We start from the raw sequence: 14,706 nt of genomic DNA, 5'->3' as shown, positions 1-14,706 counted from the left end.
TTTATGGTTTTAATAAAGTTAATATATGTTTGATTATTGTAATATGAGAATTGATGAAGCCACATTGTTCCATTGATTACTATATTGATCATTTTGAATTAAATCAATCTTATTCCAACATTTAATTTTATATTCCGATTGAAGGTGATTAAGAAATTTAAACAAAATCATATCATTAGAATAATTACTAAATATATTTTTAAATTTAAATTAAAAACAATTAAAATAACGAAAACATTAATTAATAAGACGAAGATGGAGTTTTAATAAATTCATTGACAGTAATAATCTAATCATAAAATTCTAAAAGATAGACAATAAATACTAAACCATAGTCAATATAATTTATTAATCATTAATGCTAATCATTAATGTATAATCCGAATTTATATATGCATGAATCTATTTAATCATTATTATTATTATAAATAATGTAATATAGAATGGAAGGGTAAAAAAGACCAAATGTACATTATGAAGGGTACAAACGTATACACACAATTGAGTTTTAGTTTCATACAATAAACATTAAATCATAGTCAATATCATTTATTATTCATTAATGCTAATCATTAATGTATAATCCGAATTTATATATGCATGAATCTATCTAATTATTATTATTATTATAAATAATGTAATATAGAATGGAAGGGTAAGAAAGACCAAATGTACATTATGAAGGGTACATACATAAATACACAATGAGTGTCATATTCATGCTTTTAAGATAGTGTATGTATGTATATGTATTAGATATATATTGTACCTTTGCATATTACATTCATTAAAATATTTAATCTTTCCAAAATCGATTTGAAATTTACAATTGAAATAATCGAATAAGAACACCCATATTTGCTTACTAAAAAATAATAATAATAAAAATTAATCCCAACAAAACAAAAAACACATTTACCTAGTTAATAAAAAAAAAAAACACACACACACACACACACACTCACCTTGTTTGTGAAATATGAAAATAATAGAAATTTCCAAATGTTAAATTAATCATCCTAACGACAACTATCGGGACTTGATGCATTTCGAAATAAATAAAAACGTTAAGATAGATATTGCAACACAAAAAATAATTATAGAAAAATCACACCACATCGTCTTCTTTTGGAACTAACAATAATTTACCTGGAATACAACCCTCCTCAAGGGCTCTATGTGCCTTTGCGGCTTCAGTGAAACTGAAGATTTTACCAATTATTGGTTTTATATGTCCATCTTCTATTAGTGGCCAAAATTTTGCTTCAACATCAGACCAAAGCTGATCACTTTCGTTCAAAATATCTATAGTCCGCAGATCCACCCCTATGTACATAAAACATCATAAAAATAATATTAACATAAAAAAGAAAAGAAATGAATTATTAAACAAAAAAATGAACAAAAAATCGTCTAAAAGGATGAGAAATAATAAAGTTGGATAATCATTCTACCTTTGATGCTTGTATCCTTCTTCATTAGGGAGGAAAGGTCAACATCCACCCAACTCGAAATCTTGTATCCTGAAACGACAATAGACCCACCTTTAGCCAGACAATCCATGTTTTTTTGAAAATGATCTTTTCCACTGACATCTAGAATAATGTCCACTCCTGAAAAAGAATGATTGAGTTAGATGTAAAACCGAATTAACAGTCTCATGAGAAAACTGAGGCATCAACGACAAAAAACGAGATCACAACCGACATACATACTAAATCAAGCACTGAAGTCAGTAAAATAAAATCCATACAGATCTACCAAAATTCTTTTTCCCACTTATCGAAACATGCATTACATTGCTCAAGTATCGATATCTCAACCTAAACACACAAGCAATAATATCACAACCTATCACACCATATCAAAAGGTACATGTTTTTGGGATTCACCATTTTATTTACAAAATCATGAACTACTTTTCTTCACATCTCTATTTTTGTCTAACGGGGAAACGGGTGAGACTGTGATGCACCTGGAGGTGCATAGCCCTTGGATTAGGGAGGCCGACATGAACCATGATCCAAGGGCTTAGCTCCACCAGGTGGAGCATAGTCTCACCCTACGGAAACCTGCTATTCATATCCTCATATTATCACGTACAACTGTATAAACATAGTCTGCACATCATTTCTACTGGTCAATAAACAACCTGGAAATTTTTGTCAATACCCTAACTCATTGTGGGTTAAAATATAACAAATACGACGGTACCTTCACCCAATTACTTTTTACTTAACATGACAATAGACGGCTAGATAATCATGTACAAAAATGAAGCATCTATGGATTTCTAGGTCTATTGTTCTTTCGATAAAAAAATAATGCAAGTGCATATGCCATAGGCCCCAATCAATCTGTAAGATTTAACATTATTAGATCCATGTGAACCTACCTTAAAAGGATTTTGAACTTCTCTTTCTCAACAAGATGATGATGTTCTAGCTTAGATCCATGTGAACCTACCTTAAAAGGATTTTGAACTTCTCTTTCTCAACAAGATGATGATGTTCTAGCTTTCACATTATCCTACTCAACAAATCTTAATTTATTAGAGTTCCCACTAGTCACAAAATTTTCACTCACACGCAATGTATATCACTTCTAAAATGTATATCAATATTTATACTGAATATAACATTATACATAACCTAGAATGTATATCAATATTTATGCTGAATATAACATTGTACATGAGCTAGAATGTTCAAGTGCTAAATTAATTTCCCCAATACAAAAATGTTCCTTCTTGAATAGCTGTATGCATGAAGGTTAAATAATAGTTGAACTCTCATTCATAAGTAAAAGAATTTGTAATTCATTCTAAGAATATTACCTATATAAAAGTGACTTCGTCATTCTATCGACTGCTGTATACTTCTCTATAAAAATCTAATGTTATATTGGGATATGAATGTAAAAGTGAAATATCAGTCAGGGTATAAAAGTATAAATATGTGGCAATAAAAGATTGAAGTGTAGAGAAACGGAATGGATGAAATTAAATGAATAATGATAAAATTAGTTGAATGACATGAAATGAGTAATGAGAATAAATGACGAGGCTGAACATGCATGGATGTAGCGAAAGTGGTATAAATGTAGTATTTGCATTTCAAACGTAGTGATAAACATCTTAATTTTGATAAGGTTTTATAAACTAAATGTATGTCACAGAAGTTAGAGATAGCCTGCAAAGGGAATGCATTGGAATATATTTATGGAATTGATTTAAATAACAGAGACTGGAAGCATCACAATTTGTAGATATATATTTCGTTTGAATCATTGTTGATTCTAAGGTATCGTAAAGATATAATTTTACTGATATTATATTTTTCAATTTAGACGACTCTCAATTTGTCATTTCATTATTTGTCCCAATTATCAGTCATTTTTATATTTTGTACTGCAACTTTCAATATACAACCATCATCTTGATTGTTTTCAAAGTTTATATCAATCTGTAGTACAAAGACTAATAAGAGTGAAAAAGATCAGTTAAATAGTGGTTTTAATTGATCATATATAATATCACAATCCTAAAAAGAAAAAAATTATCCAAAGTAAAGAAAATGGTTTGCAGTGGTTGCAGGTGTTCAATCATTCAATGATGTCAATATGGCCCTTGTGTGTGTGTGTGTGTGTGTTTGAAATGGATTAATGAATCTACGGATACTATAATAAAATGTTTTGTTTCATTTATTGTTAGATAAAAAAGATGTAAAGTTAATATGGTTGAGAAAAAAATAATAGATATCAGATGGTATAAAAATAAAGTACACAAGCAAATGAACAAAGCAATCCAATAAAGAAAAGTTAATATGTTGGGGAAGACCGTGTAGTTGTTATTTGGTAAAAACCTCATAGAATGTAGATATAGAAGCTTCATCAGAATCCAAAAATACAAAAACAAAAAAATTAAGCAGCACAAAATGTTTATCCCCAGGCCTTGTATAATTACGAGCCTTCAAAGTAAAGATGCTTAAAAATAGCTTCATTTGCCAAGAAAAAAATACAAATGACAAGGTACATAAAAATTACAGCCGATAAAGATGGAGAAGATTTTGTAACCACTTATCATTTTGGATGTTGTATTTCAGCTATACAATAATACATATAACAATTGCTTCAAAATTCTTAACACGTACAAACTATAACCTTCACATAATATTCAAAATATTTCTTCCTTTAATTTCCATTATAAACAAAATGTTTCCACGTGATTTTTAGGTTTACTAGTTCAATAAAAATGACAATATTTTGTAATTAATCATAACCAAATAATCGTTCGCCAATAATATACAGATCTGAAATGTAAAAGGCATGATAATTTGGGAAGTACCTGTTTCTCCTGTTTCAGCCTTCACACGCTTGCAAAAGTCTTCTTTTTCATAGTTGATGCAGACTTCTGCTCCTAGCAATTTGCAAATTCGCAGCTTTTCTTCCGTTCCTACAAAAAGGTAATTTAGTTACAGTAGCAAAAAGTGTCTCGCAAGTTAATAACGTATTAGATATAACATAAAATAAAAATAACTTTAAATTTATTCACATTTATAATAGGAATAAAATAAGTAGTAAAGTAATAATCAAAATTTCAAATAATCCATTTTTTTTAATGTATTACATTTCCAATAGTAGCTAAAGGTCTTGCGTTTGGATCTTAAGTTTCTTTCGATAAATGCTGATTATGTTTTTAGTTTTCCTCTTCAATAATTATCTTCGATTAATTGTATTGATGAAATTAAATTTTAATATTTATTTTTTATTGTATAACAATTTTTTTCAATATTTACGTGACTACAATATTGCTACATTTTTTACTTATTATTTATTTTAAAAAGTTAAGTAAAAATATAAATAAAATTAACATAATTTTAATAGTAGTTAATTTTGTTGTAAATGCAATAAATTAATTACCATTATGTCATTACATTCAAATGCATCGATCAATTTCTTGTTTCCATATCACTTGCATGTAGCATATGTAGATAGATTAGAAGGAAATATCAATTTCTTGTTTCCAATTTCTTGAAGATGATCTGAGCTGTAATTACCAAGAGAACTAGGAAAAATGATTTAGCAAAGATGCCAAATGAGCAAAGATGGAAAAGCACTTGAGTACTCATGTTCCATTCAGTGACCAACTCTAGCACCAACCATATGCACAATCAGTAATTCATATTCTATTTAAAAGGAGTTCCACAAATAAGTCACTATAGTTGTCAAATTGAGGTTTACAAGGAATTTCCAAGGCCATTAACTACATGTCAAGCCAAAAACATTTGAACTATCAAGTGTTTCCAAGAAAATCAATATAATACATCACAAATTACACATCAGCTCTCATTTCGATCCATACACAACTGCATGGAGAAGTCAACTCAAGTATAGAGATATAAATCATTAATCTCTGGTAATATAATGTTCCGAATGTAAAACAGTAAACTCCATCTGTTCCAGAATTCCATTATATTCAGACCAGAGAATTATAACCACTACACTGTCATCATACTTAACTGGTATGAGCCTTGAAGAAAAAACAATATTCTTGTGATATTACTAGCATTAGCGCGATAGTTCAGTGGATTCATACATGAGTAAACATGATACCTCTGATGACCATATTATTTTCCCTAATCATAGATAACTGAGCACACCAAATTTCTCCAATTAAGTGAATTGAAACAATCAAATGCACGAGCCCATGAACAGCTAAAATGCAGTATTAGCATACGGTATAAAATGAAAACAATAACCAGTTTTACCTGCAGCCGCAAATACTTTACAACCGATATGCTTAACATATTGAATAGCAATAAAGTCAATTCCCCCAGCAGTCCCGTGTATCTGCAATCGCTCTCAAAATTAACATTTTAAAATTTCGACATTGTGTAAATTATCGAATTTGTTTTAAAAATTGGCAATACCAAGATTGTTTTGCCAGAAGTGACGTTTTTCACCGCTGAAAGAGCAAAATCAGTTAACCGCAATGCTTCGGGCAACGCTGCTGCTTCAACAAGGGAAACTCCTGAAGGAATTCGCAGAGCATCAACTGCGGGAACCACCACAAACTCTGCATATCCACCCCCAAGTTCAAGAACAGCACAAACCTGTATAAACGAAAAAAAAAAATTTGCAGTCATAATAGATAAACCTAATTATTTAAATGTGAAAAAAGCCCATAAAAACTATTAAATCATTGATAAATTAATACTCACCTCATCACCCTCTTTAAATTTGCGTACGTGTGAGCCAACTGCAAGAACTTTTCCCGAACACTCACATCCAAGGTATGAATCATGATCAAACTGATATAATAAAATACCCTGTCGGAGCCAAGCGTCATAAATGTTTAGTCCAGTCGCTGCTACTTGTATCATTATTTCATTACTATTAACAGTGGGTTTTGGAACCTCTTCTATTTGAAGAAGATCCGGACCACCTGGTCTTTCATAATTCACAGCCTTCATCTGCAGAGTTAAATATAGCAAATATTAGACAAATATCACAACACGAGAACATTCTCAATTCACCCTCAAGTTAAGTGAAATAAAACATACAGCTGCGCACAGTCCCAAAAAAGGGATGGGGTCATTTAGGGTGACAAACGCCATCAGATTGACGACGTTGCTAACCACAAATAACATGAAACCTAGGGGCATGGAACATTCGGGAAGCAACTTTGCTACTCGAACCCGAAAATTAAAACCGAACTACCGAATAAGTCGGGTACCCCACACCGATGGGTACTCGAAAATTTATTTTAAAGTAAAAAAATTGACAAAAACAATTTAGCATCAATTACCCAATTGAGTGAAGCAACAAAAACAGATTGATACCTAGCATAATTGCACACAAAAAATGACAAAATCGGCTTAAAATAATCTGTAAATTGAGAACATCATAATTGCATATGAGAAATCAGTTTAACCGTATAAATTTATGAACTTGATAACATAATTGCATATAAGAAATCAATTCAGAAAATGACCGAAAATTATGCTGAATCTGTAGAGTGTAGAGTACTAGAATGTTATAAAAGAAACACAAAAATAATTAAACGGAGGAGGCTGACTACTGAGGAAGAGACCGTGAGTCCGGCGCGGTAGAATTAGAGAGAAAGAGAGCCGCAAGGCTTCAACCTTCAGCCGTTCAGCGAACTGTGCAGAGTGCTGTGCGCACACACCTTAACACTTCGCGGAATCGAGAGCAAGAGGTGTTGGCGAAGGCTGCTGCAATTTTGCAAATCGTAATGGAGATCGGAGAGGGCAGACCGCCAAGGAGGAGAGGCAAGAGGGAGGACAAATTTCTCAAATTAGGGATTCTATTCCTTCGTCATATATTAATATATAGTCATATCTTAAAATAAAATTTGTAACCTACTAGGAATTTTATTACCTCGTCATGCATTATAGCCGTTTTACAAAAAAAACTATTGGCTTAAAAAAACATTTAAATACGTTCAGCTTTTTAAAATATTTTTATTAATGTTTGGATAATTATTAAAAAAGTGTTTTTTTAAATTAAAATATAAGCAAAAGCCAAAAAACCAAAATTTCTGACTTTTAAAAAAGCACTTATTTAAGCAAGACGCGGGCGCGCTGAGTTAATACGATGTTACTGTTTTGTTTGAATTGAAGATTTCAGAATTTGAGAAGAAAATACCATATTTTAGAAATTCTAAATATGTTATTTAATTTATGGAAGAATTTTGAAGAGAAGGTTTTCTTTTGAATAAATATTGTTGGAGATTTGTTTTTTATTTAAACAATTGTCGAGATTGTCTTGTAGATAATCTTATCTTTTTTCCTAGATTTTATTTTTTTTTCTCTCCTAAGTTTTACACGTTAATTAAGGTTGAACAGAATTCTACTTTGCACGTTTTGCACGATCGAAGACGGTGAATATTTTTTCTTCTTTCTTTCTTCATAATTTATAGGTTTAATCTTTTATATTTTTTAGAAAATTATGAAGCCGACTATGCTTGGTTAAGTTTTTATGTCTGATTCAAGGAATATTTCTTGTATTTCGATTTATCACTGTGAGTTTCTGCGTTTAAATTGATGTTCTTGTTTGTTTCTAGTATTTGTTAATTTATTATTTATTTCATGAAAGTTGTGGGTCGATTAATCTGACAAATTAATTGATTTTATGTCTTTTGAATGCTATCCATGAATTCAGTGATCCGTAATTGTCATGAATGATTGGTATTTGAGTAGCGATAGATTATGTGTGTTGTGCTATCATATCATGTTTGATCAAAATAAATTAACGAAAGTAGATTTAACAATTGCAGCTATCTCGATTTTTAGATTTTAGGATTAACTGTTTTCACAAATCGAAAAGCTATTTTTAATCAATATGGAACACTATCAAGCCCAGTTGGTTATTAATAAGTTTTGATTGGATGCTGGGTTTGGTTAATTAAAATAGGAGAACACATAAATTTTAGTGGCTATCCCTATGATTTTAAGGTTAATTGCTAGAAACTGAATGAATAAATTATTTGTTAGCCGATGACCATTGATATAATTAAAATAAGGAAATTTCTTGAATCAGAGTTTGTTTAATTATTGAATTTCATATTTATTTGAGTGTTCATCTCGTTTATTTAATTCTTGCTTATTTTTATTTCTAATACATACTAAACCCCCCTTTTAGTTACGTTTACTTGAAAGAAGTAAATATACGTTCCCTGTGGATTCGACCCTGCTCACTACTACACTCGTTTTGTTAGTGAGTAGGAATTTTAAGTTTGTTGGCTGACGACAAGCCTATCAAATTTTGGAGTCGTTGCCGGGAAACGATGTTTATAATTATTTTTTTCGAGTTTGTGTTATTTAAATATTTTTTTATGCCTCGTTCTTCTCGTACAGGTGAATTAGAATATATTCCAGAAATCGAGAAGACAGCTAAGAGGTTGAGAAAAGAGGCGAGGCTATGATGTAACCAAGCATCGATTCCATCTCCTAGTTTGAACGTGGAATTGAACTCGAGCGAATCTAACCCGAGTTTGAAACTGAAGAAAGTGAGACAGAAGAAACAATGGCAGAACAGCGCAGAGAACCCTCAAGGAGTTGGCTAATCCTAATGTTACTCAACAACCATTATACATTCAATTTCCTACTACTGAAGCCAATTTTGAATTAAAATCTGGTTTGATTCACTTGTTACCAACTTTTCGTGGTCTTGCAGGTGAACATCCGCATAAGCATTTAAAGGAGTTTCATATTGTTTGCACTGCCATGAAACCTCAAGGAATTACATAGGAACAAATTTCACTGCGAGCTTTTCCATTCTCTCTGACTGACAAGGCTAAGGATTGGCTCTACTATTTGCCATCTGGAACAATAACTTAGAATGGAATGAAGCAGCAATTTCTGGAAAAGTTCTTATCAACTTCGAGAGCACCAAACATTAGAAAGAACATTAACTACATGTCAAGCCAAAAACATTTGAACTATCTAGTGTTTCCAAGAAAATCAATATATTACCCATCAACTCTCGTATCGATCCATTACACAACTGCATGTAAAAGGTCAACTCTAGTATAGAGAGAAAAGTCATTAATCTCTTAGCTTTCAGAGAAGGCAATGTAATGTTCCGAATATAAAACAGTAAACTCCATCTATTCCAGAATTCCATTATATTCAGCCCAGAGAATTATAACCACTACACTGTCATCATACTTAACTGGTATGAGCCTTGAAGAAAAAACAATATTCTTGTGATATTACTAGCATTAGTGCGATAGTTCAGGGGATTCATACATGAGTAAACATGATACCCCTGATGACCATATTATTTTCCCTAATCATAGATAACTGAGCACACCAAATTTCTCCAATTAAGTGAATTGAAACAATCAAATGCACGAGCCCATGAATAGTTAAAATGCAGTATTAGCATATGGTATAAAATGAAAACAATAACCAGTTTTACCTGCAGCCGCAAATACTTTACAACCGATATGCTTAACATATTGAATAGCAATAAAGTCAATTCCCCCAGCAGTCCCGTGTATCTGCAATCGCTCTCAAAATTAACATTTTAAAATTTAGACATTGTGTAAATTATCGAATTTGTTTTAAAAATTGGCAATACCAAGATTGTTTTGCCAGAAGTGATGTTTTTCACCGCTGAAAGAGCAAAATCAGTTAACCGCAATGCTTCGGGCAACGCTGCTGCTTCAACAAGGGAAACTCCTGAAGGAATTCGCAGAGCATCAGCTGCGGGAACCACCACAAACTCTGCATATCCACCCCCAAGTTCAAGAACAGCACAAACCTGTATAAACGAAAAAAAAAAATTTGCAGTCATAATAGATAAACGTAATTATTTAAATGTGAAAAAAGCCCATAAAAACTATTTAATCATTGATAAATTAATACTCACCTCATCACCCTCTGTAAATTCGCGTATGTGTGAGCCAACTGCAAGAACTTTTCCCGAACACTCACATCCAAGGTATGAATCATGCATGATCAAACTGATATAATAAAATACCCTATCAGAGCCAAGCGTCATAAATGTTTAGTCCAGTCGCTGCTACTTGTATCATTATTTCATTACTATTTGTTGGATCATAAATCTAACGTTGGACTTATATGTAAATAATTATATATTGTGGACTGTCAAATAAAGTTAGCCCATAAAAAGTGATCTAATTAAGGTTTCGTTTTATTTGGGCTTTAATGTATCTAATAGGGTGTGGACTTTAATGTGTAGATACTAGTGGGCTTTTCTATTTGATCGATGGACTTAAATAGAATCCCAAATTATAAATAAAGGGTTCTGGTCCCCAGATCACACGACGTCTACATCGACACAGACACACAGTCATTATATTCTATTCACATCGATAGTTAGAGAGCATGAGAGAATTGAATTAACTCTCAAGGAAAATCGTGTTGATCTGGAAGGCCAAACCATGCAGATCTACATCAGAATCAATTGTTAAGAATTAAGGTACGCTTCCGCTTAAGTTTAACAGTATTTAATCTTAATGATTTAGCATGATGATTCTGAGTTTAAGTTTATAGGGAATTTTTCCTACCAAGTGGTATCAGAGACACTCATATTTAAATCATTGAGATACGGTTTATATTCGATTTGGTTTAATCGAAAACAGAAAATTATAGTGTTCGAATCAAATTCAAATTTTCCAGTCCAGAATTTAATTTTTATTTTCATATTTAAAAAAAAAACCGAAAAAATCGAATTTTCAGCTAGGGTTTCAGGGGCTGCCGGAAAATCGCTGTAAACGATCGGCTTTCAGGCCGTTTCCGGCGGCAATACATGAGGCGTTTTGTTTCCCACGTCTAGGTGCCTCAGATAGTACAGATACCTTGCCGGATTCAGTCGCACAATCGTCGGATTTCAAAGCCGAAGTATGGCCTGTCAAATCGCGAGTTCGAAATTTTCAGGGATTAAATTCCGGCCGATAATGCGACGATCGGGATAGGTTAAGGCACCGTGGTGGTCGTCTTTTCGTGGGCTACCAGTGGCCGGTCGAAATCGGCCGGAGGAAAGGCGGCGACGGGGCAATAAGGATGAAGATGTTGATGGGTTAGGGTCTTTTCTTTTTGGCCAATTTTCGAAAATTCGAAAATTTAAATTTTTTTTTAAAAAAAAAATTGAAGGAAACAAAAATATTTCAGATTTTAGGAAAATTTTCTAACCCATCACATATTTTTGGATAAAGTTTAATTTGGTTATAAACCCAATATTTTTATTTTGGGTTTAAAGGTTTAAATTTTCAATTATTCAAATAATGATAAGGTTATTTTTATATATTTTAAAATGAGTTGATTAAAATCAATTTATTTTGAAATATAAAAAGTTTTGTATATGTAATTTTTATGAGTATTAATCGGCCCAAAAGAAGATTAATATTTAATATGATTACATATGTGTTTATATAAGGGTAAAATTGTGATAGTTATTCGGTTTTCATGTAAATAATAATCGGCTCAAAGGAAGATTATTATTTGACATGTTATTTACTATCAATTTTCGGTATCCCTTATGAGGTTTGCATTATTTGAATTAATTGATTATTTTCTATGGATTAAGTTTATCGGGTCAATATACATGGGTCAGTTAATTTTTGAATATACGAGAATCCAACCCGAAAAGATCACCCATGACCAGTAAATTGTCTGATTTGCCCGTCAGTCGGCATTGATCTTACGATCAAGGTTAAATAATTAAATTTGGCCAAAATACTTATAATTTATTTTTTAAGAAAAAGGTCAATTTTTTTATATTAAATTTGAATAAAGGAACATTCAAGGTATATATATTTTGGGATAAATTGATTGAAGCAACATGTCGTCAAAGTGACCTCTATTGTGGAAATTAATTTGTTTTGAAATATAAAAGGTTTTGTACATGTAACTTATGTGAATAATTAATCGGCCCAAAGAAAAGTTATTATTTAACAGAATTACATGTGCAGTTGTGGTAATAAATATGTGATTATTATTTGGTTTTACATATGAATAATAAATCGGCCCAAAGGAAGATTTGTTATTTGATATGTTCTTATGATCAGTATTTGATTACTACATCAAGATATCATTTACAAGTTAATATTTTGTCCAAAGATGGAATATTAATGGAGTGTCCGATATCTTGAGATGGGGAGTGCCTTTATTTGAATTTAATATTACTTATTTGGGCATTTTTTTCTGAGCATATTTAATTTATTGATAATTTTCTGTTCAGTTATTATTTAAATATTTCAGTTAGTTTACTGTCCACATCAAATTTATTCTTACTTTCAAAGATGCTCGTTACTTCAAGTTATGAAAAAGTAAACATATTGATAGTTCTTGGAATAATGATCAAATATATTGCAATGAAGATTGATTCAAGTATATTTTTATGAACTAGAGTACCTCTTTTGAAAGGGGGGAGATAGAAAGGTATGAGAAATTAAATTGCATGTTTGATAATCATTAAGGTAGTCATTTAGGAATTATTAGGGCAATATGTCGAAAAGATATAGCTATAGTTAAGAATCACCTTAAGAATATTGAAATTGAGGTTTGTCAAGAATGAAAGTGTGAATTTTGTACGTTCTTGACAACTTCACTTTCAATGAGGTATAAAGATAAATGATTAAGGATAAAGTAAGCTGCAGATATAGCACTTCAAAAGAAACAACAAAAGAAACCGAGTTAATCGGAAAATAATAGTTGTTTATTCCGTGGAGCTAAAAGGCTCATGAAAATAAAGTTTCTAAATTTGGTTTGTTTTAAGGTTAATTTATCTTTGATGTCACATATGATGGATACATTTTGGTGCTATCATCAGTGTGTATATGCGGGGTTATTATTATTATTGCTAAAGTTCAAATGATGATGAAAGATTCATCAGTGTACGGCAAAAAAGTTAAAGTTGAAATAATTGAAAATTTTAGATTATTGTTAAGGCCTGAGTTTTATTTGAATCCAAATGAAACATTTATTGTACCGACTTTCAGGCGGAATAATTTTTATTTCTTTTTTGGGCAAATTCGGTTCTCTTGCTCATTTGGAAATGGAAATTTAGGTTGTTTCATGATTCAAAATTGGTTGGCTCTGGCTCGTCATCTCGTTACAATAATATTTCTTCGGTTGATACAATTGTTTCATTTAATGAGTCCCTGCAATTAAATTTAAAAGTCTCAAAGATAAAATTCCAGTAAATGAGAATTCAGTTACGTCGTGACATGAGATATTATGTTATATCTCCGGATGGAGAATAAAGAAACTTATGTATGACGAAATTCTCAATCCTTTAAATTTAACATATTTTGATATTTGTGTTAAATGTATAAAGGGAAAACAAACAAATTAAAGGAGATTTGAACTAGTCAACAATAATTTGGATATCTATGAACTTATAAATATGGATATTGGTGGGTCTTCCAAATGGTTTTTTGGAATGATCAACAATAATTTATATATTGTTCATAGATGATTATTTTAGATATGACTTTTATATCTCATTTATGAAAAAACACTAATGACTGCAGCATATATCCTTAACAAAGTTTGATTAAAGTGATTCTTAAAGATCTAAGGGGTAAAAGCTTTATGGTCCCACAATTAATTTGATTCTCGGTTAGGAAAATGCTTGGTTTTTGAGGATGCCGAGTTTATGGGGGGAGATAAAGTTTTAAAAATTGTCTTTAAGGAAGAATATTTTAATATTCTCACATGTGTTATTGACATTGATCAAAATTAAACTAAAATATAAAAATATGCATAGTTTAAGCTAGGGTTTTTTTTTTGTTTGTTTGTATAACGTTTTGACTTGTCTTAGGTTAGTCATCATACTTTCAAATTTAAGCTAAGTGTAAAACAAAAGAATGGATTCGAAACCATTTTTTCACTTTTGAAAATAAACTCCTTTTAGTCTTGGTTCTCACCAATATCATTTTATCTTCAAGTGTCTTGGGATCACACATTTCAAATAAAGCTGACCATATGTTGCATGATGCATAATGTAAGCCTCCGCATAATCTAAGATAGTGTTTATAAACTTTAAAAGTGATTATGAATTTTTTTATTAACAAATTTGTGAAGATAGAAAAATCTATAAACCCTAAATCAATATCAATAGGAAATGGAAGAAGAAAGTTTGCCGACACAAACACTTTTCCAGCCTACCCTCCTCCCTCGAGAATGACACAAACCTAAAATTCACAATTTA

The 14,706-nt window shown here is 31.2% G+C and overlaps 1 protein-coding gene across 7 annotated transcripts; it reads right to left on the bottom strand.

Moving 5' to 3' along the window:
- Positions 1-857: 857 nt before the first annotated feature.
- LOC140882714 (uncharacterized) lies at positions 858-7,328 on the bottom strand. 7 transcript variants are annotated; one of them, XM_073288878.1, is made up of 8 exons: positions 7,079-7,328; positions 6,417-6,473; positions 6,222-6,329; positions 5,931-6,113; positions 5,769-5,850; positions 4,346-4,453; positions 1,455-1,613; positions 861-1,326 (listed from the first exon to the last, which is right to left on the bottom strand). In XM_073288878.1, the coding sequence occupies exons 2-8, from the start codon at positions 6,471-6,473 to the stop codon at positions 1,109-1,111; spliced, it is 915 nt and encodes a 304-aa protein (XP_073144979.1). In that variant the 5' UTR covers positions 7,079-7,328; the 3' UTR covers positions 861-1,108. The 7 variants fall into 7 exon arrangements, with proteins under 7 accessions (XP_073144980.1, XP_073144979.1, XP_073144977.1 ...); XM_073288876.1 differs by having other exon boundaries at positions 862-1,326; positions 7,094-7,328; XM_073288879.1 differs by having other exon boundaries at positions 858-1,326; positions 1,455-1,523; positions 6,222-6,473; positions 7,094-7,328.
- Between the last annotated feature and the right edge of the window lie 7,378 nt (positions 7,329-14,706).

This window comes from Henckelia pumila, chromosome 2 (genome assembly GCF_033568475.1).
Source record: "Henckelia pumila isolate YLH828 chromosome 2, ASM3356847v2, whole genome shotgun sequence".
Classification (NCBI taxonomy): domain Eukaryota; kingdom Viridiplantae; phylum Streptophyta; class Magnoliopsida; order Lamiales; family Gesneriaceae; genus Henckelia; species Henckelia pumila.
The sequence above is the reverse complement of the archived record's forward strand: the minus strand, read 5'-3'. Positions and strand labels throughout refer to the sequence as shown.